The 25,914-nt window shown below is 44.2% G+C and overlaps 1 protein-coding gene and 1 long non-coding RNA gene across 6 annotated transcripts in view; one reads left to right on the top strand and one right to left on the bottom strand.

The window, feature by feature from the left end:
* Positions 1-25,914, bottom strand: part of LOC146507314 (uncharacterized) — a 192,811-nt gene that overhangs the window by 70,940 nt on the left and 95,957 nt on the right. The gene's annotated exons all lie outside the window — the stretch shown is intronic.
* kat6a (K(lysine) acetyltransferase 6A) overlaps positions 10,744-25,914 on the top strand; it is a 39,063-nt gene continuing 23,892 nt past the window's right edge. Inside the window, exons 1-3 of one of the 5 annotated variants that reach the window (XM_085180659.1) lie at positions 10,744-10,938; positions 12,359-13,821; positions 24,842-24,950. In XM_085180659.1, coding sequence (XP_085036785.1) covers positions 13,123-13,821; positions 24,842-24,950 — 808 coding nt within the window. In that variant the 5' untranslated portion in view covers positions 10,744-10,938; positions 12,359-13,122. The other 4 variants (XM_085180655.1, XM_085180658.1, XM_085180656.1 and 1 more) reach the window with 4 other exon arrangements.

The raw sequence follows: 25,914 nt of genomic DNA, 5'->3' as shown, positions 1-25,914 counted from the left end.
ATTATTGATGACCTCAGAGCCCCCCTGTGTGTTGCCAGTATCAGTGATGACTTCCAGGCGCCACGCTGCAGTACAAGGGGACACTGTGTTGTGATTCTGGGGGTCAGGTGAGGACTCGCTGCCTCGGGGAACACACTGCACTGTCTACCACAGTAGCCTGGACCGATGACCTCAAGGAAGCTCACCAGAACTGGAGCACTCGGGCGGCCTCTGTGCAGACTGTTTGTGACTTGAACCTGCGATTGTTGTGTCAAAACTTACTTTCTTCTTCTGTTGTCCTGTGGGAGCGGGCAACCGGGTTTGTGTCACCACTCAGTGGAGCTCCAGTGCCACAAGTCACTGATCTGTCATAGTGTTACATGAAGTGCATGAAGGCTTATTTAGACATGCATTAAACACTTACATGGTATTATCAGCAGGCAGCTGCCCTCAAAGAGACAATCTGGAGATGACTGTATGTCAATAAAACCCAATTTTCATCACCTTACTCAACTTCAAACCCATTAAAAATCTATTAACTATGGTTAAAATCCAGGTCTGTGCAGGAAACCAACAGATCTAAATGAAGAGTGGTCAAATATCCAGGCAGAATTATGCCAGAAGCTTGTTGGTGGCTACCACAAGCGTGTGGTGTTGTGCAACTTGCTGAGGGACGTTTAACCAAATATTAGTGGAGGTGTATTTAAATGTTTTTGTATCTAAGCCTTTGTGCACACTTTTGACCCTGACTGGATTAGAGAACATTCAAACTAAATTCAAACTCATGAACCCAGTTCTTTTTTTTAAGTCAGTAAATATGTATAATGTACAATCATTCCACCCTGGAAAAAGAAAAGTAAAGAGAAATCATTTTAAAAGTTGACCATGAAACTTAAGCCCATGATGAGCGGATGGACAATTTTGACCACAACTGTATATCAGCACCTTCTATGCTGCCAAATAGCAACAACCATAACCGTCCTTTTTTGAGTCGTGATAAAGGCTTTTTCATGTTTTCATGGATTATTTTTAGTGGGTTGCTGGTGCTGCAGCAATTCACATTCACTTCCATCTTGACCAATAACCGCACATATCTACACTGAAGTAGAAGCTAGGGCTGGGCTATATCATACCGTTCACGGTAATACTGGTGATGATATTGCCGCGATATTTCATTTTCCTATCGTTGCCCAATTTTGGGCAACGATAGGAAAATGAAATATCGCGATAGAATATGGGTAAAATGCGCATGCGCAGTGCCTATGTTTACATACGCACATGGTGGCGACGCAGAATGAGAAGAGCGAAAGCGGATAGTTGAATGAAACATATGAACCAGAATTGGTTTGTAAAAATGCTGCAACTTCAGTGGTGTGGAACTGGTTTAGCTTTCGTCCGTCAGATACACAACAAAGCACTATTTTTGGTAGAGCATGCTAGCGGGCTGTCGTTATTACCGTGTTGTTTGGAAAATACGACACACTTAAAATCAATCCTTTGATTTTTCTGAAAATCGACAGTGCCCCTTATAATCCCGTGTGCCATATGTATGAATTCTGGTTGTGTTTACTGACCTCGAAACGATTTTATATCGTACACGGCACTCGAAAATCTGTCAAATGTTTTAGTACGACTTTGCTAAGCTACGAAGCCGCACCGCTTGATGGATTGTCGGAGCATTACGGCTATCGTAGTCAGGAGCCTCGCGGAGTGATACGTACTGTGCTTCAACATAATGTTACCGTATTGTGTGTGTATATAACCTCTTTTTAAGTTTTGTGGATATTATGCATGGTTATGCTGAGGATATGTCGAACAGTTTCCACTGAAAATGCCTTTTGGTTAAACTGTCAGCAAGGAATTTGCACTGTTACATTTTTATATAACTTTAATGCACATAAAAAAACAGCTGCTTGTTTAAGTGAAAATACATTGATGGGGTTTTTTTGCACTAATAAAGTTGTGGAGTTGTAAAGTATTTTGTCTAGTGTCAATTATATTGTCAGTTATATTGTTATCGCAAATTTTCAAATGTATATCGTGATAAATATTTTTGGTCATATCGCCCTGCTCTAGTAGAAGCTTAAAAAAAGATGCACAAAATGACGTTGTAGGAGGTTTGGTCCCTAGTTCCTGCAGTGAAGACACACAGAAATACAGTGTTTTCCTTCAAAAGTTACAAGAACTTCAGAAGTACCTATCCACTAATTAGCACGGACACCTTCATTTAGTGATGCCACATGATGAAAAAGTAGTGACATTAAAAAAATGTTTGATTAATTCTAAGCTGTCCAACCCAAATTTCATGGCCATCTATCCTCAAGTTATTGAAATATTTCACTGTCAGCACAAGTTGAAACATGAGAGGATCGAAGGCAGTCTATCTAATTTGCAATAAATTGTAATAAAACTAAATTAAAAGAAATGTGACAGTGGATTGACAGGTCCAGACTAATAAAGTTTAATCGTTGTCATTCAGTCGTTATGCTCCTTGTCATCGACTAGGCCTTGATGCTAGCATAACAGTATCATAGACTCCATGTAGCCATCATGACATAAGCCACTGCTATGAAAAGTCCCATTGTGATGTTTCAGTATTTGCCGATGCAATCATGGACTAAATGTTGGGTCTAGCTACTTACCATTCACACCAATACGCTTCTATGCAATCTGACTTCTTTTTTTTAAATCAGACGAGTCGCCCCCTGTTGGCCATCTATAAGAATATACACTGGAAGAGTCCAGTTTTGCAGTCTGCGTGCAACAATCTATAATGAAGCCAAGAACCTCCGAACTCCGAAAAGCCACTTGAAACGCATCCCACATTAAGTATCTTAATGTATATATATATTTAGTAAGGCGGCACGGTGGTTAGCACTGTTGCCGCACAGCAAGAAGGTCCTGAGTTCAATTCCACCATCAGGCCGGGGTCTTTCTGTGTGGAGTTTGCATGTTCTCCCCGTGTTTGCGTGGGTTCCCTCCGGGTACTCCGGCTTCCTCCCACCGTCCAAAGACATGCAGCTTGTGGGGAAAGGTTAATTGGATAATCCAAATTGCCACTAGGTGTGAATGTGAGTGCGAATGGTTGTCTGTCCCTGTGTGTTGGCCCTGCGACAGACTGGCGACCTGTCCAGGATGTACCCCGCCTCTCGCCCTATGACAGCTGGGATAGGCTCCAGCGCCCCCCGCAACCCTGAAAAGGATAAGCGGAAGCGAATGGATGGATGGAGTCGCCCCCTGCTGGCCATCAATAAGAATATACACTGGAAGAGTCCAGTTTTGCAGTCTGCGTGCAACAATCTATAACGAAGCCAAGAACCTCCGAACTCCGAAAAGCCACTTGAAACGCATCCCACATTAAGTATCCCGAAAACCTGTTCAACACGAGTTTGCACGCTGCAGATACTGCGGGCAGGAAACGTGTATGTGGAAAAACCTGGATGGATGAGACACGATATTATCATCACTCTCCACTGCTGTCTCTCTCCATATGAAAAACACAGCAAGCCCTCTGTCACTGTCACCTGCGTTAGATACCGCCATCCAGAAGGACTCGGAGTATTTATCAGCTCCAGCACGATGAGTATAAGCACGCCACGTTATTATACGTCTCTCAGGATAATCTGTGACTTTCATTTACATCGATATGATTACATAACACGCTCCATCTGTTGCTTGTTGCTAGCACAGGGGGGAGACAAACATGCATAGCTTTACACAGAGAGGAATCTAATTATTCAATTAGGGACTGTATTGAATGACTAACTGATTCACTGCAGTTTACATAATGACAACACAGATCACTACTGCCTCTGTAATGCAATTTAGTACTACTGTGGAGGGCTCATCATTCATGGGAATGTAGTCTTCTTTTTTTCTTGCTTCCATTACCGTGCAGTAATCTGAGAGTGGCAATATATACTGCATTGATTAAATCAAGAAATCACACATCGTTAGCGTTCACTCGCCCATTAACCAACGTATGCCTTTTGACATAAATCTCAGCCCTGGCTCTTAATGAAATTGATTGAAAAGGCTCTTCATGTTCCGGTGTGAGAAAAAGCTTGTTGTGCAAGTAAACGATCAAAAAAGAAGGAAAAAGTGGGGGCGGCGTGGAGGTGGGGGAGAAGTAGACAAAGCCTGCTGAGCTCCTGAGGTTAGACCCCCCCCACCACCACCACCACCACCACCACCAGGCCCACAGGAATGCATGTGCGTGTGAGAGTCCTGGAGGCTGTATTGTTGTCTGTGGTGCATCTTGCTCTGCAAACACTGTGGCTCCGACTTGGGAAGGAGCCTATAATGTGGGAGGTCTGGATACCAAACAGCCAAACATGGCATCATGTGATATCATTTCTTTTTGTTGTGTGCAAGCGGAGAAACCCTCTGTGGTGCAGTTATTTAGTTACAAATGAACTTCTCTCCTAGGAAGAAATGGCTTTGATGCTGTCATAAAAACCTCTCGAACAAACAGACACTAAAAGGCTGGACCGGCGCTATCACCCGTCTTTTAATTATCTTTGTTCCCATCTTCACCGTTTCCACTTTTATTGCCTTTTGATTGCATTTACACAGATTTCTATTTGCTTTGCTGTCGAGACCTGTGTGCCGTGTTGGGGTTTTTCTGTTTGCCAGAGTCTGAGAATTAGGCTGCCGTACTGCCATCCAGAGCATTAGAGTATAATAAAGCAACACAATGGCTCATGTTACCAGAGATGTAATCAGAATTTTAAAAAACAACAACACTGGGGTTGAATAGAAGTCAAAAAATACAAAATGGAGTAAGCTTGAAAACCCTGAAATGGAAAATGAGCAAAGCCATTTAAAAGAGAAGCTTTGACACTTGCAGAAATATTATGTTTCCAAAACATTACATTTATCTCATGTGTTCAGGATGAAGCCACAGCATGTCGTAGATGGTTACATGCTTGAAGATTTCCAGATTCTCAGAAGCTTTCTTTTACTTTTAGATTCTGTTTTGTTTTTTGCAAAAGCAACACATAGTCTTTTAAATAGTGAGCTGTTTTTTGATTGGCTAAGGCAGTGGTAGCTGTTTGCCTCTGTTTTCAGTCTGCTGATAGTAGCGTCGTATAAACAACACACACATCAGTGTTCCCAAGTGAACAGTGTGTTTCCCGAAATGTTGAAACGGCCCATTAACAAACCGGAGTCTTTAGGCCTAGATGATCTCCGATAATAAGTAAGTCTGCTCGTAGTCCATTTATTTTTATTTTTCAAAAGCTGTATGTAAAAGATGGACAGGGCTTTGGGATCGAAGTGTTTTAAACCTGCAGTCCTACTAATGGCCAGCAGGGAGGGTGACTCCTCTTGTTGCAAAAGCAGTCAGAATGTACTGTACATGCAATAAACACTTGAGTTGAACTGTTGATCTCAGTTGCTTGGTTCAGGTCTTACTATTAAGCTGTGGTTATTTTGGTATCTGCAATCCCAACTTGGAATAAAACGAACACTAAAGGTTTGCCATTCTTGTGGCCGGGCTCCTTGTTGATTGAAAAGTTGCTCCTGCGTGAGAGGTGTTGGTGTCTGTCACAGCAAACCATACATTCATCTTTTATATACAGTCTATGCTTCTGTTTTCCCCCTAATAAGTACTTCAGTTTCAGTTTTATGTGACCCTGGTTCTACTTCAACCCACACACATTTTTAGCCTGCATAAGATGCTTTCCAGCATACAAGACCAAACACAAACAATCCTGCCGTTATAACTTTATCTGATATATTTGCTAGATGACAGAAAAAGGAATTTCACGTGACAGCCTCTCAAGATTTATCTACAATATTTAAATAGACTTCCTTTTTGCATTTGGAATATCCTGCAAAGCAATTTTTAGCACATAAAAAAAAGTTTATCTTGTCTTCTGATGAACCACAAACTAACCCAGACTACATTTTTATTCCACTGAGTGTGAGATATTTGAAAGTTTGTCTCTGTTTTTGAGACTGTGCTGGTTTTAATAATCACATTTTGTCACTTGCTTGTCAGTTGTCTCGCTTGAGATTCTTTATGACACACCTTGATGAAGTCAGCACTGTCTCCCCTGTCTGAAAAACAGCTTCAAGAAAAGTTTTGACTTTGGCTTTTGACTCCTGCTTCTAAAAGTAAGAAACTGCTACCGTGACTGGATCCTCCTCTGCTCTATTTAACAGTGGTAAAGTGAGAGCTATTTGTGCATGTTAATGGCCTTGTCAGAAGCCCGTTCCTCACATCTACATGCACTTAAAACGACAGTTAACCACAGCAGAACAATTGATTTGTCAAACAGCGTAGTCCTCTACATTTTCCTCCCTGTCTCTCTGCTGCTTATATCTGACATACAAGTGTACTTTTCGGCACTCTCGGGCACTTCTGCGTTTGAGTGAAGGAGATGGGGTTTGTGGGAGATTTCAGACAGCAAGAGTTGGAGTTAGGGGAGTTGGGGGGGTGGGTGTCTGGCTTAACTTTGAGCTCAGCGCTCACAAGCTGTACTTCACCTTCCAGCTGCTCTCCGAGCCTTTGGATTCAAGGGAGAAAGCAGGGGAAAGGGGGGAGGGCGGGAGGAAAGAGGAGGGGTTTTGGGCTGGGTGGCGATGTTGGTGGGGGTTAGTTGGACGGGTGGGGGCACGCTCTTGGGCGTACAGGCCCTGGAAATTTCCGTTGTATGTTTCACTTCTTTTCAGGATGGGAGGGGTTTGGAATTGGACTTTGGGTGGGGGGGGTGAAATGGTTGCATTGGGGTCTGGGGACTTGGCAACCAGCCAGCCACAGCAGGAAGCTTTTGCTAGTTTCACACAGACAAAAAAAAAAAAAGTGGTCCTGGACACTGGCCGGCTATCTGAGCACAGCGCTCCAGTCATCACCCGAAAAACAGGAACTCATAAATGCAGCCTGCTGGGATGGTGGCACAGACTGACTGCTGGTTAACGCCACAATCCACATTCAAAATTTTTATTATATACAGTAAAAGGCACGAGCACAGGGACGAGAGAAGAGTGAGCAACTAACTCAAGCCATCGTTCGATAATGTCCAGGTTTGTTGGTTTCATTCATTTGCCTTAAACACACCTGACTTTTCCATGACTTTTTAATACTTACACATCAAGAGGCCTTGATTAGTTGGAAAAAATGTAATTCAAGCTGGACTCGATATGTAAACATCCTTATTTACCCAAACTAAACAGGCTTTTAATCAGAGAAACTATTTTAATTGGATTTCTCCATAATGGTTCTGACATGTAACTGAAAGAGTATTTCAAATAAAGAAAAGAAATACTGACAGGCTGCGTGGACAGTTCAAAATCTGATCACAAAAACAGCGGCGGCAGCAATAAAACAAGCGCTGTAGCTGTACCACGGGTTTCTTTTTTTTATAACCGCGGGGATGCCGTCGGTTTATTTGGCTTGGCAAATGTCCAGCTTTTAAACCAGAGGCAGGAAGAAGTGAAGCAGAGCAAAGAGCCAGCAGGCCCGACAGCAGGCATTCAGAGCAGAAGGTGCTGCTGTGCATCAGGTGGAGGAGATGTGCACGTTTCTCTGTGTGTGTATGTGTGTGTGAGAGAGAGAGGACAGGGAAGGGGAGGGTTGCAGGGGGCAGGTGGACACTGGTTCGGCTTGCTGGGGGCTCAGGCCTCGCTAGCAGGTGGATGCTCGGAGAATAGAATTTTTTTTTAAGGGAGGGATTAGGGGGATGAAAGGAAGCTAAGGATTACTGGCCTCCTTTTCTGCACCAAAGATGGAAAACGAGCCAAGGGTGTCATACTACAACATCCATTTGCTGGTCGGAGCAAAAGCTGCTACACAGTGCCAAATGTCCACTATAGAGATGACGGTTGCTGCATCCACAAACACCAGATAAAACTCCACAATACATGAATAGATAACCACGATCCTGAAACGCTGCTTTTATGGGGCTTGTGTGAAAAACCCTTTCTAGATGGGAAGCAGTGATTTTGTCCCAGACAATCCCAGATGCTCATTTGTGTAAGTTGTTGGCTCCTAGATTAAATGGGAGATGTTACGTTCTATATTTTTATCTCGTACTTTATCACAGTACCTTTGCATGATCTGCAGTTCAAAAAATTACTCATTCCAGCTTTCAGCTACTCTTTGTGAACAAGCGATAGGATGTAGAGGCTTCTGTGATCACGGAGAACGTGACCATATAAGGACATCCACGCTTATCAACGTCACAAAGATTTAAGAGTAGAAAAAACTGTCTGAACTCTGAGCTTTTGGCACACAGTACGGTGGCCGTGAGAGGTCAAACGTACTCCAATTTAAAAAAAAAACACCAGCAAAAAAAAATAAATGCTATGCTAAATGCTAGATAAAAAGCACACAAAACACAACAAATGTTGAATAAAACAAAACAGAAAGAGGAGGAAAAAACATCAGCAAGCACGAGAGCAGAAGTGACGAGCTAACAGTGAACAGCTAATAGCAGTTAGCAACACGTTAATAAAGTGTCTGCAGTATTACGTGAAATGTGTATTTTAAAAAGAATATTTACTTGCATCTTTTTCTCCCTCACAACACTGAAGAATCCTCAGCTGATTTTAAGCTCGTCTCGGTGCAATTTTTTACACGTTTTGGTTTTAGGTCACTTCATCAGCTGTTCCGTCACCTTAATGTCTCCCCAAAAACATTTCCGCTCTGTCTGTATGTCTCTTAAGTTTTTTTCTCCTACTTAAGTTGTGTTTTATTGTTTCTATTTCTTTTTTTTCTTTTTTTTTATACAGCTTCCGTACTGTTTTGTGTGCTTTTGCAGCATTTTTCAGTTTTTGCTGGAGTTTTCTGAAGTTGCCGTGCATTTGAGCTCTCGAGGCCACCATCAACTCAGTTCAGTTTTGTTTATATAGCACTGAATCACAACAACAGTTGCCTCAAGGCGCTTTATATTGTCAGGTAAGGACCTTACAATAATACACTGTAGGCATAATAGGTCCACTTTAAACACTTAAGTCAATTTGCAATAATTTTCTGCCCTACTTCTTGTCTGTTAGCTGGTCAATCCACTACTAATCTAATAAAGATGAGTATACACCAACAAAAATGTGTGTAAATACAGTTTTAGATCCTTTAAATATCCCGGCCCGCACTCTTCCACTTCCCCCAGATGACAGTTATAAAATAGGTAAAACTTCAGCTCAGTTTATGTAACTGAATCAATTATGATCTTACCAAAATTACAATAGGGTGGCTCCCTACTCCTCCACTCCGTGCACCACCCTGATTAGTTTTCTCCTGTTGCTGTGTGTTGGTGAACATGGCCTCTGCTGTGGATCATGGTACACAACATTATTTATTCATGGCCGGGAACGATAGATGCAGTGCAGGCTCCTCCTGAGTATTGTCCATCTGTTAGCTGGCCTACTGTACACAGTAATATAATGTGAGTCCTCAGGAGGCACGTGCTAATAGCAGCTCATGTGTTAACTCATCACACTATTTATCTTTGCAATAACGCTACTGTTAATTACAATTAGTTGGTGATTTATTTGTCCCTGAAGGAGTGCGGGGAAAACAGCCAGTAAAATGTGACCTTACTGGGTTTTATTTGATCACCGCTGCACTGCTGGGGGTTCGCTCTCTCGCAGGACACCTCTAACATGGGAAAACATCAGGTCTAATTGCTCCCCTATAAGACACTGTCTCCGAGGAATCCTGTACACATCATTTTACACAAAGCTGCAGATAATTTAATTTCCACCCAGGGAGCTCTCGGCATTAGACTGCTGCCAGATTTCAAACACAAGTACCCTCCCGTGTCATGATGGTCGTGAAATTGAAGCAGCAAAAATCCAATTTCATCTACTGACTGATTTTCTTATGAATAAGGAAAGGGTTCTGCTTAGATTGTTTAAACTTCCCCGTGGCGCATTTAGAAATTATTACATGATTAGTAGTCTCTCTCTCCTGTCATTTTCTGCAACATACTATAAGTTTAAACACCCATGACTCGCACACATTCATTGCAATTTCAGTTTAAAATCAAGCACAGTGCGGATTCGAGCGCGCCGAGAGCAATACCTTTAGACAAAGTTGCTTCCACCTGTCACCAGATGCCATAATTGATGTGACTCTGAGAGCTGCACAAGCCTTGCTTTGGCCAAACGTGGATATAAAATAAAGGTGTTAGACTCTGTGTGTCATTTAATCAAACGTAACAAAGTGGGATGGCTGCAGAGACTTTACATTAACCGCTTCCTTTGCTGGAGAGATAATTCTGTGTTTCACAGTCTGATGAGCGATGCATCACTAAGACTACACTGCACAGGCAGATAATAACATGCTTTATCATGTACTGTAATACTCCAGATAGCTCCACACGGCAACATCTGATCACCTCTGGGGGGAGAAAAAAAATCTGGCTCAATTTCCATCTTCAGTTTAAAACACACACAGCTTCCACAATAGACTGCAATGTGGAGGAGTGTCTCACTTTGATCTTTAAATACCCTCTAACGTTAAGACACGCTCATTGGCTTTGATTTTTTTTTACAACTGCCAGGCAAAATACAGACACTCCCTTGAATCTCCTCCTATGTAGCTGTAGTACAGCAGAGAATGCGTGAACACCTATCCTCTCTTTTTATTTTTTTCCCTCCTCCAACACAACCACTACCATCTGTCCCTTTCTTCCATTTCATGTGCTCAAGCAATATCCACACCCCTCTCATAGCAACAGCACGCCGCCGCCGCCCCCGCGCCTTGCAGTGAATTTTTCTTTTTTTCTTTTTGCTCCGTCCCCTGGATCTTCGCCTCGCACCATGCAGACGGTCCCTGGGCCCTGCCTGACTGTTCAGTCTTCCCCCCTCCCCCACCAGCCGTGCTCCTGTTTCACTCAAAGATGGCGTCGGCTCTAGAGCCCCTGGTCTCTGGCTGCATTTTTTGGGCTTGTTGTTGTCTTCGTTTCGCACGGTTTTGGCACCTTCTCCTCGGCGGCTCGATACCAAATTCCGGTGAGTAGCAGGGGAAGCCGGATGGGAGGATACGAGATTTTCTCCGCGGTCCGCTTTGCCCGAGCTTCCCTCCGAAACCAGAACCGGACCATCTCTGGCTTTCTGGGGAACCGCGAGAGGTAGAAGGGGAGAGGGGTACGGAGGGGATGGTGATCGCGGATGTGGGTGGGGGGTATGGAGGGGAGGGAGGGGGGCGAACAGAGGCCTAGCTTTACTCCGTTTTAGCGGCCTTGTCTTCACGGCACCGCAGGCTGTAGCGTTACGTGGGAGGGCGGTTAGCGGAGGGAGGAAGTCAGCGAGGTGCGGACCACTGGTAGGGATGCGTGTACGCGGGCAGAGCCTGCTCGCCCATGCCGAAGATTGAGAGCTAGGCCGCGGAACCAGCACTGCTGCAGAACCACCCGCTAAGACCATCTTAAATATTGCACTTGCCCGCTAGCCGAGATGGCCGTCTGCAAGTTGCATTGTGCCTCATACAAGGCCGCGATCTCACGTTAGTATCTGAGTGACATTCATGGGGAGAATATTCGCAGTGTTTGCTGTGGTGTGATGCTTTGTATTGTCAGAAATTCCAGGTCCATGCGGAAATGTTTGGTTTTTCTCTCGCTCTTCTGTGCTGGAGCGCTGGCTACCCCCCCGTTTCACGCTGTTTACGTTTCAGGTTGGCGAGTAACGTTAGTAACAGAGATCGTAACGCTAGCTTGTTGGCTAGCTTCTCACGTTAGCTTGCTACACAACAGCAGTAAGCGGGAAGGCTTGTTGTCAGATACTTGGCAGCCTGACATAATATGTGAGTAAACAGAACGACAGGAAACGGTTTGGCCATGCGACTGTTAATCTGGCTTTGATTATTAGCTAGCCTCGCGGCTAATGTTTGCTAACAGCTCTGTGCTTTGACTGTAACATGTTTACGTTAGCAACCCAGCTAGCCAAGCTGTCAACTCTGTAGTGCACTTTTGAGGATGGGGTTGTTTACAATGTTTGTAACACACAGTTTTTAAACAGTTGCGTGAGGTATGAGTAGGGTTCTTAATGTTTTTTCATTTTTAGAAGTTCTGGTCTTGTCACTGGCTGTGCGTTTCTTAGTGATAGTTGTTTAGTGGTACAAGCCCATGGTAGTTTATTTAAAAACAGAAATCTGGGAAGTTGGCTAGGAATAATAAATATTATTACTTTACAGTTTCGTGTCTAGTATACGGAGTAATATAGTGATTCAGAAGGAAGGTATGGCTTTGTTTATATGAATGCCACTGGATGATGTGCCTGGGTTGTTTTGAAAAGATGAACCTTCTTGTGTCATCTGTATCTCACTCTGATTTGTTGTTTTCTAAAATTGTAAAATTAGGTGCCCCATCTTTGCAGCGATGTGCTATAACCTCTTTCTTTGTGTCTGTGTTTTTTATTTTTCCCCCTCCTACAGTTTTCATCAGCTACTGAAGTGCAATAGGCATGAAGGTGATCGGTCCTGGCTGCTCCCTGTGGTGAGATATCTGTTCCGTCCCAGAGCTGAGAAGCTCAGACTGCTGGAAGAGCGAAAGGGAGCAAACGTGAACAAGCGAAAATAAGGAGATGTGGATGGAGAGGAAAACTCACAATCTTCTGGAGTGATATAATTATCAGAAACCTTTGTGCAATTGTCCTCGCGTTTATCACTGAAACACGATTTTCATGTCCCGGAGAGTCTGAGCAGAGGAGACTGCTGTTATTGGCAGTCCTTGTTTTTCTTTTTTCTTTTTTTTTCCGGGGGGGCGTCTAAACAGGAAACGCCTACAATTTGTGAAAAGCCAAATCAAAAGCTGCCCTGCCCAACCTTGGGTACTGTGGGAGTATAAGTTGGTAATAGATCTGAAGCTTCTTCTGCTCCCCCTGCCTCTTGCCAGGGATCTTCACCTGGCTGGAAGTGGGTGGTGGGTGGACTAGATTTTCACCAGGTGGAGGGTTGGCTCAGGGGGGTTGTGCTATGATCAGCTGCTCCTTTTCGTGCTGCTTATACTCAGCTTCTGAGGGACTCTCTGTGCGACCCCAGGACAAGGGATAGTAAGCTGGTAGAGGGCAAAAGGGAGGAGGAGGCGGCGGCGCTACGGCGCAAGCCAAGTGTTTACTTGGCTTACAGTCTCTACTCTCTTGTGTGTGTGGTCCTCGCGGTAAGGCCCCAGTGCTGCTGCACCCACCCAGACAGCAGCCATGGTGAAACTGGCAAACCCATTGTACACCCAATGGATTCTAGAGGCCATCAAGAAGGTAAAGAAGCAGAAGCAGCGACCATCAGAGGAGCGCATTTGCAATGCGGTCTCTATGTCCCATGGCCTGGACCGCAAAACCGTTCTGGAGCAGTTAGAGCTTAGTGTCAAGGATGGTACCATACTCAAGGTTACCAACAAAGGTCTCAACTCCTACAAGGACCCAGATAACCCTGGGCGCTTGGCCCTGCCCAAGCCCAAAGGTGTTGGCAGCTCCAGTGGCAGCGGAGGCGGCAGCTCTGGTGGAGGAGGTGGAGGAGCAGGTGGTGGCAGCAGCAGTGGAGGGAGCAGCTCTCACTCGCATTCGGGGAAGAAACCGGGTCTCGACTGGAACAAATTAATTAAGCGGGCACTGGAGGGGCTCCACGAGCCGGGTGGCTCCAGCTTAAAGAACATCGAACGCTTCCTCAAGTGTCAGGCTGATGTGGCGGCGTACCTGTCGGGTAGCGGCTCCATGGGGCCGGGCCTCTTCCACCAGCAGCTGAGGGTAGCCCTCAAGAGAGCCGTGGCCCACGGGCGCGTGGCCAAACAGGGTCCACTGTTCCAGCTCCTCAGCCGTAGCAGCAACCAGGATGATGGGACTGGCACGGTGTCTCTGGAATCGCTGCCCCCGGTCCGGTTGCTGCCACACGAGAAAGACAAGGTAACGTCTCTGCACACATGTAAAACCGCATGCATGCATACTCAGACATGGACATACAAAATAAAATACACTTAAAGTAAACACACAGCCACGTTTATTATGCTTTGTATGTCTGCGTTGGTTTGTCACATGGATTTGTTGTGGAGTGTTTGGATGATTTCGATTTTTTGTTATATGGCCTGTAAATGAGTGTCAATGATTACAGACCTGTTTGAGATCAAGATAGAACTGATCTCTAGTGAAAAAATGAGTATGAAGCGCTGTTGCCTGTTGGCATCTGAAGGTCCTGATTAAAATCGCAGATATGCTTACGACCGTATTTGAGATTGTTGTGGGAAGAAATCTAAAAGTTTGATGTGGTTATCAGTGAACTTTTTGGACCAACAGAGGGCAAGTGAGCATGATTTGTGAAAGTAAAAGCAACACATTCTTGTTGCGGATCTTTTACCTGAGACTCTGGTGCTGCATTTTCCCTGCTGCTCCAAATTTGTCATCCCCTGCAAACCTGTAGTTTGCTACAGTGTAGTAAGCTTTCACTTTGTGTCACTTTTTAAGTTTTCAAATGGCATCTAAAGGAGTGGCTTAATGTTATAATATCAGAGTTATTTGAAAAGTATCAGAGTGGCAGTGCAACAGGTTTGAGAGCAAGCACGATCCAACGTTCTGCCTCAGACTGAAGTATGACTTTGTGTTATCATCAGAGGAGAAAAAGAATAGATGCATCTTAGAAAGCTGGAGCAAGTCAGCTAGTCTGCCTTTGCTTTTACTGGGTGGGCGTGTGATGTGGGCCAGGCGGGCAATGCCAGAGTGATGCTAGGTGAGTGGCTGGTGGGCTAGCAACACAGGATCAGAAGTTAAGGGGGAGTCAAATGGCATCCAGCCTCCTGCAGGGACTGTGGACCAGCTGTGGGGCTGTTGCCTGTCAGGTGCTGTTGGGAGATGGGACAAAGAAAGAAAGGAAGCAAGGCAAGGGAAGGAACATAGACAAGTGAGAGAATAAGAGAGCAGGAGAGAGGTGGTCTGTAGCGTTGCCAGAGGGAGAGGCTTGGATGACGCAAACTTTCAGGCTCCTGTAACCAGAAAGGGAGAGACGTAGCGGGAGGAGAAACCGAGGGAGACAGAATGAGTTGGAGAGAGGGCGAGGGAGAGGCAGACATGCAGGCGACAGAGGAGAGAGGGAACACACCCACTTTTGTAACCTGATCAGGGAGAGCAGCCGGCTGCTAACCTCTAGTTCTAAGGGGCAGAGATTTGTACACATACACACAGACTTGAACCCATTCTATTGCATGTTAAGACAAAAAAAAAAAAAGAGTGATGCCATCCTGGAAAAGAAACCACTCCCAGCAGGATGGAAAGGTTTCATCACAGGATGGAGGCGATCACTCAGATCAACTTTGGTTTGAATTGCAGTGACACGTCCTTCCAAATAAACCAAAACAATATCCGAAAGTCACCCTCCACGGCATAACGGGACTCACTGTAGGGGGTCAGGCATTCAGGTTTTTCTTTTAACTCGACAGCCATCAGATTTGGAGAAGACTAGACTGATCATAAGCACTGTTTTGGCTGTCTTCTGGCTTTGTCTGGCCTCTGTGTGTACATGTCTGCAGCCACAGGGGCTCCTGCTTAAGGATGCCCATAGTCGTGCATGTGCACACACACAGAATAGGATTAGCCTAGAGAGCTGGCTGCAATCACATGGGCTCTGCCTAACACAGTGACCTGCTTGGCTGCAGATGATCCACCTCTTAAGACAAACAGAAATCAACCACCTCCTCTCTGACTCAGCGAGTGATCAGCCTGCTTTGCTGCCTCAGAGGCAAAATACAAACAGAATAAATCATGCCTCAGTTTGAATGCATTGGTTCTACATAGATGAATGCATTGGTTTTTGTTTTTGTTTTCTTACCGTATGATCTGCCATGGTTCTTTTATTAGATTCGTTAGTTCACAGTAAATATTGGCAGAAGAGTCAATTGTAACACAAATGATTTCACTGTAAATGCCACCCTGTTGCATCAGTGAAATTTCATAATCAGCCTAAGAATATGAATTCAGTTTGGGGGCATGGATAGGGAGATTGCTGCAGTTTCTTTTTGAAGCTTTGGGCTAAATGGTGCATGGAGAAGCTGCGGCAGCAGTGAGGAAATTGACATTTGTGTCTGGTAGTCACACAATATTCTGTTTTTCCTTTTCTGCCTGTTTTTTTCCCCCCTCCCTCTTCTCAGCGCTTCTTCTTGTGCTGTGCCTTGATGAATCTCTCCAGGAGAAGAAACCACTCTGCCGCTCAATCATGTGTGTTTTGTGCGCCCCACGTTGCCGTGTTCTTGATGTATTTGTTAGTTTGTGTCTGTGCGAGTGGCACATGCGTCAAAGAGATAAAACTGTGCGCACGGAAGACCGAGAGACGGCGATGGTGCACGATCGCTCTGCTCCACTCGCTACTTTTCTACCCGCGCATCATTGCCATATTGCCCCGCATCATTGCTAACAGTTATGATTTCCCAAGGAAAGGAGGAGGGAGAGTGTGAGTAAAGGCAGCGGTGGGGGGAGGAAAATCAAAACAAATGGCTAAGCACTAGCATTGACCCCATTTGCAGGGAGATTTGTGTACTTAACTCGCTGATGTTTGCATCAGGGTGCTCCATTCAAACGGGATCCCAGACCCTATTTCTGTCTCTCTGTCTCCCCCCTCTCTCACCCTAATAGGGTGCCATTGCCAGGTCATGCAGGGGGAGGTAAATGGGGGAGAAAAGTCAACCAGGGGTCATGGATATATAGATGGCAAACCTCATTGCCTCCCTGAGCACCCGTTAGCAGTATGAGGCTATAGCCATTAGGTGGGATGGGCTTGATGCTGGGCCTTTGTGTGCGCGTGTGTGTGTATATATATATATATATATATATATATCTGTGTGGGTATACTTGTGTGTGACAGTGTGTGATGTTCTTCCAGTTATAATAGGAAAGAGCAATCTTCTTGCCCTGCATTTGCCCTCCACTCAACAGCTGGAGCGGGGTGAACCAGAGTTCTCAATGTCGTCGTGCAGTGTCACGGCGAGGACGTGTGAAAAAAGCGACTGGTGAACAGCAACACAGTCGCAGAGCTACGTTTTTACACTTGTGCCCCTCGTTGCAGTGATTTCCCTCCAAAATGTCCCACTGACCTTTAACAGATTTGGCTGATGTTAGCGTCAAGCAAGTGAACTGTTTTGCATGGTCCAATATACTCCTAACGTCGGGGACTGCATGTTATTATTAAAGATGCCCTAATGTGTCGCTATCAGCTGATATTTTACTGATAACAAATTAGCAAATAAAATGACATTTATGTATCATTGTCACTGCGCAGCACCAGCAATACATAAATATATACATAGGCATCAGCTGTGAACCACATGGATATTTAAACAATAATATTGGCCCAGAACCTTAAAATTGGTGCACAGCTTCATAAAACTTGCCTGATATGGTTAACCTTCACATGCTTCGTTGTGCTGCTTCATGTCTTGCTGTTACAGGAGAGAACTTTTGTGCTTTTTCCCTGGATGCATGGAAGCATTTTCCAGAGTTAGCGCTGCGCCACAAAAATGCTGGGAAAATGACTAAGTTGGGTGCAATGAAGTGGTTTCCACCCCCAAACCCCCAGTCTGGTGTTAGCTCGTCTTGAATTTCAGATTTTTGACTGATCCAAAAAACATTTTCAACAAGTGAAATAATTTGCCCCGCTTTCCCTTTGACAAGCACCAATTGTTTCCATTTTGACAGAAACCCGGCTTCAGCTGACCCCCCATTAGTGCCCAAAGTTTAAAAAAAGTCTCATTCTGTACAGCTTTAAGCTCACGTTTCGCTGTAACCACAAGCACAATTCTTGTTTGACACTTGGCGGTACCCGCCAGCAGAGAGATGGGAAAACTGTTTTTAGCATTCACTTATTTAAAGGGCCACTTTACTCAAAACACAATGGAGGCTCTTGATGGATTGAAAATTAATTGCACGCTATTTTGGTAATGGGATAATATGAGGATTTGCTGCTCTTCTCTGTTCTATTTACTGTGTTTTGTCAAATTAAAGCAGCCACCGGAGGATAACTGGTTGGTATTTGACACCATTTTCTACTTATTTGGATCAAACAATTAATTAGTTAATTGGGGAAAAATGAGCCAGCAGTTAATGTTGAATATGATCAGTTACAGCCCTAAAGCATAACACTACACTGTGTTGGTTTGGCAACAGTTCCTAACTAATATGACTTGGGTGGACTTGAACCCGGGACACTGAAGTAAGGACTCTAGAGTTTGGGTCATGGGTCACCTGCTGAAGCAGCTGAGCTTTAGTGGTATACAGAGGTAGGGCTGTTCGATATAACGATATAAAAACATCTATCGTTTCATTTTACGCTATCGTTTGTTTCATGGTGTCGCAAAATAAACTGTTTACGGCAATATTTTTTTTCATGGTTTTGATGGTCACTGTAGTGGCTATATTAATTTCCTAAAGTTCTTTCTTTCTCTTTTATTTAATATAACCACACTACAGACGGACAAGCGCCTGTTTTTATGCGTTGTCATTAGCAACAATGACGGTAACACCATCGCGTGTCTGCTTGTTTATGTTCCACATAACCCTTTCACAATAAAGCTCAAGATCCTGTTGAGACTTTTCAAAATAAACTGAATCACGTGAAAGATGCAGATTATTTACGGATGAGAAGTAAAAAAAGAGCCGCCAGGTGCTAAAAAATAAACCTTAGACTCAAACGTTAGAACAGGCTTTTCCCCGCAGCACGCCGTGTAATAAATACTCACAAAGAAAACGGCGGCCGTTACAACTTATGTCTAAAAATGTATCGTTTCATGCATCGGTTAAAACACTCGACTCCAGCTACATGACGCGCAGCTGGAAACACTTCCCGCAAGTCGAGCTGCCCGAGATTCACAGAATCTACAGAAAATGTTACATTTTTGTGATTTATATTGTTATCGGGACGATAGAATTCTTATATCAGGATATGAGATTTTGGTCATATCGCACAGCCCTATACAGAGGTAACAAAAGTTGTTTTCCTAGGTGGTTTCATGCTATAGCCTTCCCTGAAGCACACAGACTGTAAATGCTTGAACTTTTGCACGTTTGAAATAAGCGTGCATATGGGCCGCAGCTGCATTGATCCATCCCAAAGACACGTCAGATGATGGCTACCTCTGTCATTGTGAATTTAAATTGTCACTTAGTGTAACTGTGTCATGCAGAGACATGAGCTTTCCCTTCTCTGCTCTCTGTTTTACCTGTCTGTAGACGCAGAGAGGAGTGACAAGTGGTGAAGATGAGTTTACTCAAACTGACAACTTGTTGTATTATTGTATGTCCTGTAAGAGTTTGACTAAGATGGACAGCTATTTAAATGTCTGAAAGTCATGCTAAAATATCTGGACCTGGCTGGTCATTATGTTGAAATGTAGTTTTAATTTTTCAAGTTTTGATCACCTGCAGTTGGTGGTCATACACCTAAGATGTTTTTAGCAGTGTTCAGTTTTGGCACCAGCCAGGTTTCACTTGCCGTCTTGCAGTGTGACTCTGCGAGCCACATATTAACCGCTACGAACAGATGCAACTGGCCAAGAGTCTATAGAAGCTACATTAGCAGTAGTGGCAGTGCCCAAAGGGGAGCAGTAACCTCGAGCTCACCAGTGAGTGATGTGAATGGCATTTGGCACGGGAACCTTAGCTGTGTGAGGCCTCGCGTACGGCTAACCTCACCATCCCCACAAATGGAGCCAATGTGTTGAGCAGCTGTGGAAGTGACGGCTGGAGCACGGCCAGTCCCGCTTCGTTTGATGCCGTGATTTAGCCCCGTGCACCCTGGCTAACCTCGATGATTTTTTTTTTCTTCCTTTTTTAAACGGAGGGCGATGGCTCGGCTGAAGGGAGGGGACGCACGGCACATCGCAGGGTCTCCTTCCGCAAGCTGTCGCTGGATAACGCAGCCCGGTTATTTTCACGTCACTACCCGGCCAACGGAGCTACGGGGATTTGAGATTTCAGATGCTTTATTTACTTTTACATGCCAGCTACTGTCACAAGAGCATCCGTGCGTGTAAGCCAACCGACAGCACGTCAAGGTGTGTCTCACGACTACCAGTGTTCAGACCATCTAATGATTCTCAGAGTGAGTGTTTGTGTGTTGTCTGGCTGCGCGGCGTGCCCTGTAACAGTGATCAATGAGTTTGTGTTGGAGGTTGGGGAAGGAACATAAGGGAAGTGTGGTGGTAGTGTTGGGGGGCCAGCTGAGATCAGGCTCCCATGTTAATGAGATCCTTGACTTGAGACAAGGACAACAGCAACGCTTTTCTCTCTTTCTCTTTTCTCCCATTGCCTTTTATTCCAACACCCCCCACCCCACCACCTCCTTCATTTCTCCTTTCGTCCTTCCCTCCATTGTGCTCCCCTTCCTGTCTCCCTCCCCTGTCCTCTGTCTTTGAGAGAACTGTGCATATGGAGGGGAAACCAGGTCACCACCATTTTTTTTTTTAAATGTATTTTTTGTTAATAACCTATTATCCCTCTGAACACGGCATTCATGTTAACACACAGGAGAGTTGACTGTTCTGTGGTTAATGGATCCATAAAACATCGGTGGGTGTGTCAGCTGGATCAGACTTCAACTGTTGTACAACTGTTGTTCTAGGTGATTTTTTTTTTTTAAAGGGGAAACCTTTACTTGTATGACAGGTTTTTATGGTTTTTTTTTAATGCCGTCTTGTAAAAGCAGTTAGCTAATAACAATTACAGTAAGGTGTGTCTTTTTTTTGGCTTCCAAATAATCCTCGGAGCCAAAATGTGTGAACGCCAGCTCAACGTAGATCGGCACAAACACGCACGCCTCAAGTTATGTCGAAGAAGTCTGAGAGGTTTCTGGAATATCGCCGTGGAGCAACAAGGGCTCTGGCAACTAGCGCTTTAAAAGGAAAGGTTGAAACTGGGAAGACGACTGTTCTTGGGAAGAATTTGAGATTCACACTTCCAAGAGGATTGGCTTTTCCTTTTCATTTGTAGTGGCAGTCAGTAACTGAAGCCTCGCTGTAGCGCGCGTCTCTAAACAAGGTGTCTGCGTGAAAGGCAGCACGCACTCTCCCTCTCCCTCTTTCTCAGCTCTTGTTTACTCGAGCGCTCAGAGGCCGAGTGGGAGCAGTTGACCTCCTCCGGCATGGAATGGGTTAAAGCGTCAGGAATGATTGAGGTGTTGGTAGCACGCAGGCTGCTCCGAGGACTGGTGCACATTCTTTCTTTCTCCCTCGCTCTTGCTTTCCCTTCCCTCTCCTGCCCTCTGGATTGTTATTTTTGTCCTCGCTGTCTTTTTTTTCCCACACAGCGCTCCTCCTCTTTCTTTTTCTTGTTGTTGTTGCTGACTTCCATTTCTTTTTAGTCAAATTGTCGACTTGTTTTGTAGCTCATAGTTATTTTCATAATGCTGATGGAGATTGGTAATGACTTGTTTTTCATTGTCGCAGTATAAACTAGCGCACGATCACCATTTATAGAAGTTTTGCCTGTAAAGTTGTAAAACCTTTTCACAGATCGAGCCGGCGCGTATACGTTTCTCCACAGCTAAGCCTCTGTCCTCCTCCTGTGCTCCCTGCATGTCTCTGCTTATCTGCCTCTTCTTTGCCCGCCCCATTCCTCTCTCCATTTACCTCTCACTTCCCTTAACTTTCTTATTGTATCCCCTTTTCTCTCTCAGTCCCTGCACTGTTTAGGGTGGGGGGTGCTGAAGCAGCCTGAGTCAGAAGGAAATGAACCCAATAAATCAAGCTCTTGTCCTCGTCTCCTCCCTGCCAGAGCGAGCGGCCTACCTAGCTCGGCGCAGCTACGTGCATTTACCCTGCTGTGCTGTAAAAACCTTAACACCAGCTTCACTCACTGCCATGTTGATGTTTCCTTTGTACTTTTTGTGTCGTTAATAAAGGAGAGCACCTTTATTGTTACGGTTGTGTTGATTAAAAAGTGTCCTTGGGACAGATGATGTTTAGAGTTTCCAATAAAGATCAAATTTGCCCCGTTTTTCTGTTTCTGTCTCGGTTTGGTTTTAAATTACAAACTAACATAACTGTGCCTTCTGGGAGACATTAAGGGTTTTTTTTATCGTCTTTTTGTACCCCTCTGCTTTCTGTTAAGGCGTGCATGTGTCGGTGAAACTGCACAAGCACACGGCAGGTGACAACAAGCATTTATCCATCTAAGAGATCGACAGAGAGCCAGCTCAGGTTGTCACTTTGTGGATTCACAGTATGTTTAGTGTGTTAAGAGGCCCCATCTGATTAAAGATGAAGGTTTCAAAGTCATGATGACAGAGTGCCAGTTTCAGGGTGATCGAGGGCGGCACAGGAAGAAAGATGCACACATCACGTACTCTTGGTTTCCGTAGGCAGTGTAAAAGATACCGCGATGAAAGTAGACCTGCTGATGTGACTGAAAGCACATGCCAATAAGCACCCACTGGATAGTTTTGCTTTCTGACACTTAAAACGACCTAACATTTATAGAATGGTCTGAATGTGGTATTCACTATGACTCAAAATAAGTGACTGAGCCCTGAAACCCAACAGAGAAGTGATTACACAGGTCTTTAAGGGCAGTTTTCCTAGAAACTACTGTTTATCGCCCCCGGTTGCCATTAAATGTGGGTTTAAGGCACTTCAGTGTTGCTTTACTTTGCGGACCAGGAAGTAAAATCCTTACTGATATATATATATATATATATATATATATATATATATATATATATATATATATATATATATATATATATATATACTGTCTCCATGCTAGAAGCAGTTGATGCTTGCTACTGTTGTGCCTTTTCCATTTTTTCTTTGTTCCCCTTCCTGAGCAATGACACCTTTCGTTTGAAGAAGACTTCAGAGAGCTGCAGTATGAATGCTAATGTGTTTGTGTTGATATCACATTTGCGTACCCGTGACATTAGTCGTTATAATGCATCTGTGTGATATCTGATACAAACGATAACTGGTCTGGATAGCACCAAAGTGTAGTAGGTTACACATTTGCTTAATGTCTAAAAGGTCCCCGGTTTGAGACCAGCAGAGGACACTCTGTCAGGAAGGGCATCTAGAGTAAAAATCTTCCAAATCAAATATGTGGTGCTGTTTGCTGTTGCGACCCACTGTGAGTAGAACAGAGGGTACAGCTGAGAGAGGATTGTTCAAGACGGTTTGGTCTTTAAGAGCTCAGCAATCAAAGCATGTGCTCTTGAAAAGTTATCACAGGTCCAAGACTTGGGTCCTGTTTTCAGTAGCGGAGACGCAGAGAAGCATCTCTGCTGCATCGGATGTTTGGGCTGATATTCAGTGCAGGATTCAGACTAAACGTAAGAGCTCAGGGTGGTTTAGAAATGCTCCACATTGTCTCAGCTTGCAGAAGAGTCTTTTTCCTCGGTGACTGCTGGCACGCACTGGTCCAGATGTCAAGCAGAATCGTTTTCACCAGTGGGTTTTTCTTTACTCTTCTGCCACAGAGCTGAGAACATGGAAGCAGTCAGGCAACAGATGTCGTTAGGACAGTGTTTCCCATCTCAGCCACAGAGCTCTGCAGCTCCTCCAGAGTGTTCATCACAAGTGTTTTTCTCACAGTCGGTGGCTGTGCCACAGTTGCATCTTATTTTCTTCTAATAAACACGCTGTAGTTGGGCTTTGATTTTCGTGCCTTGGAGAAGCCTCTAGTTCTCTTCTTGTTTGGTGCGTTTTCAGGCCGTTTTGTGTGTTTATACTGTTTCTTGTCCTAATGAAGTTCTAAACAGGCATTGGCTGAACCTCAGAACATGTGGAAGTTATTTTTAACTCAGAATTGCTTGGCACACCTTCACAGCTAGCAATCATGTGGGCTAAGCTGTTCATTATTCAGCAATTTCTTCTTCTTTTTTTCTTTTTTTTTTAAAACAGGCTAGCATCAAAGTTGATTTTAGCAGGATGACAGGTCACCATGCAAGACTAACAGTTTTAAAGTCATAGCACAAGTTCTCCTGGCATTTATTTGTATCTGTTTGCATACAGTCACATTTATGCAGGCTGTAAGTAAGAAAACCAAAGTATAAATTATTATGGCTGCATTTTAACGTTAGGCTTAGTCATTCTGTTTGAAGCTGCTTAACAGATAAAAGAAAATTACTGGTGGCGTACGAGTAAACTGTCACTTCCCCTCGGGGCTTCCAGGATCCAGAAACTTTGAAGGAGAGTCACCTCATGTCCTCCCCCCTCCTGTTGTGCTTGTTTCTGTGAAGTGCACCTGCAGTGCTTAAGGGATGTGATTTTTCAGCTTTATTGGACACACAAGTCTTATTTGATGTCTAACAAAATGTTATCCAGCCTTTTGTTTTCATGGACACAAACCTGGCTTAGGTTTGTGCGTGCGCGCATATGAGATATCGGGCTTGTTTTGTGCCCGAGCACACACCTGCTGCTGCCACGGATCGTGCTTTCAGGGGACCCGCTAAAAGATTCATGCAGTCGCAGAACTGAATATCTAATGGCATGTTTCGGGGAGAAAAACGTGTCAAAATGGGACACGCTGCAGTGGAACTACGCGCCTGAGCCAGTAGGAGCTAAGGAGCCCAGTCCCAGCTTTTGATCAAACAGCAGAGGAGTCAGCAGAGACGGTGACACATGATGGCAGTCTCTAACGTGACACGCCACATAAATTATACAAAGCCGCTAATCATAGCGGCTCTCGTGTTCTTCATCATCTTAAAACTCTTTGTTCAGAAAGCCACATGTGCTGCAGCGGTGTTGTTGTAGCATTCATTCAGTTCACTGTTAGCGTCTTAATACACACAGCAACAGTCATCCGCTGTAGCGGGACACACAAGGCCACTTTGTTTGTTTTCATTTGTACAATGAAGCTGTTAAGTTGACTGACAGTCTCGACTCTTTTTTTTTCCCCCTTCCCCTTTCTTCTTTCCCGCGTCTCCCCCCTCTTCCCTTCTGCTCTGTCCCTCTGCCAGCCGGTGGCGGAGCCCATCCCCATCTGCAGCTTCTGTTTGGGGACCAAGGAGCAGAATCGCGATAAGAAGCCAGAGGAGCTCATCTCCTGCGCCGACTGTGGCAACAGCGGTGAGTGCCGCCTACAAGACTCTATTCAGGTTTTGTAGAGAGAACAGATACAGCACAAGAGGAGCCAATCAGCTGTCTGCAAAAACATCCATGTAACTGGTAGAGGTGGGAATCAGCATACATCCCACGATACGATATTATCACAATACTTAACGCACGATACGATATTATTGCAATTTTTAAAAATATTTTGCGATATTCAGATTCTGTACATAAAGGTAAACTTTATCAATATTCTTTTTATCTAATATCAAAGTCTCGCACTCAGTCTCTCTCTCATTTCAGTTTTATTGTTGACAAACTGAATGGTTTGTATTACAGTCTAGTCCAACTTAACTGAATCAACCATCTGTTACAATTATAGCTATTCTGAACTATGCAGTTTATGAAAACTATGCAGCCCCTTCAGCAACTGAAGAATTTGAAAGTAAATTAAAACAAAATATAATTTTACATTAAATAAAAAAGTTACAATTTTATTAAAATAAAACATGTCTTAAATTAAAATAAGTAAACTGTCATGTTTATTGCTGCCATAAAACAAGTTAAACACATTTGGACAGTGAAGGAATGTCAGGATTCTTGCTCAGAAAAAGGATCAACATGCTCTGAAGTCAGAGCACAAAAACCTTTTTTGTAACAAAATATCAATTTCTGCTGTCCCTGTATCGATACATTATTAGCAAACAAAATATCACGATACTACACAGTATCAATTTTTTCCCCCACCCCCAGTAACTGGTGGTGACACATTAAAGAAGTTATTTTAAAAAAAGCATGCATTCAGACTCATAGACTGGGGCTTTAAAATATGATGGGATCTCAGGAAGATGTAAACTTCACAGTGTGTGCATGCACACACGCGCAGCTGTCTCTGGTGCTTCATCTTTTATGTTGCTACTTAATTGATACTTCAACTGCATTTATGTACAAACGCAGCTGCTGTCAGACATTTAAAGGCAGC

The sequence above is a fragment of the Neolamprologus multifasciatus genome, chromosome 12 (assembly GCF_963576455.1).
Source record: "Neolamprologus multifasciatus chromosome 12, fNeoMul1.2, whole genome shotgun sequence".
Taxonomy (NCBI): Eukaryota; Metazoa; Chordata; class Actinopteri; order Cichliformes; family Cichlidae; genus Neolamprologus; species Neolamprologus multifasciatus.
Note: the sequence above shows the minus strand (reverse complement) of the source record. Positions and strands in the feature narration are given on the sequence as shown.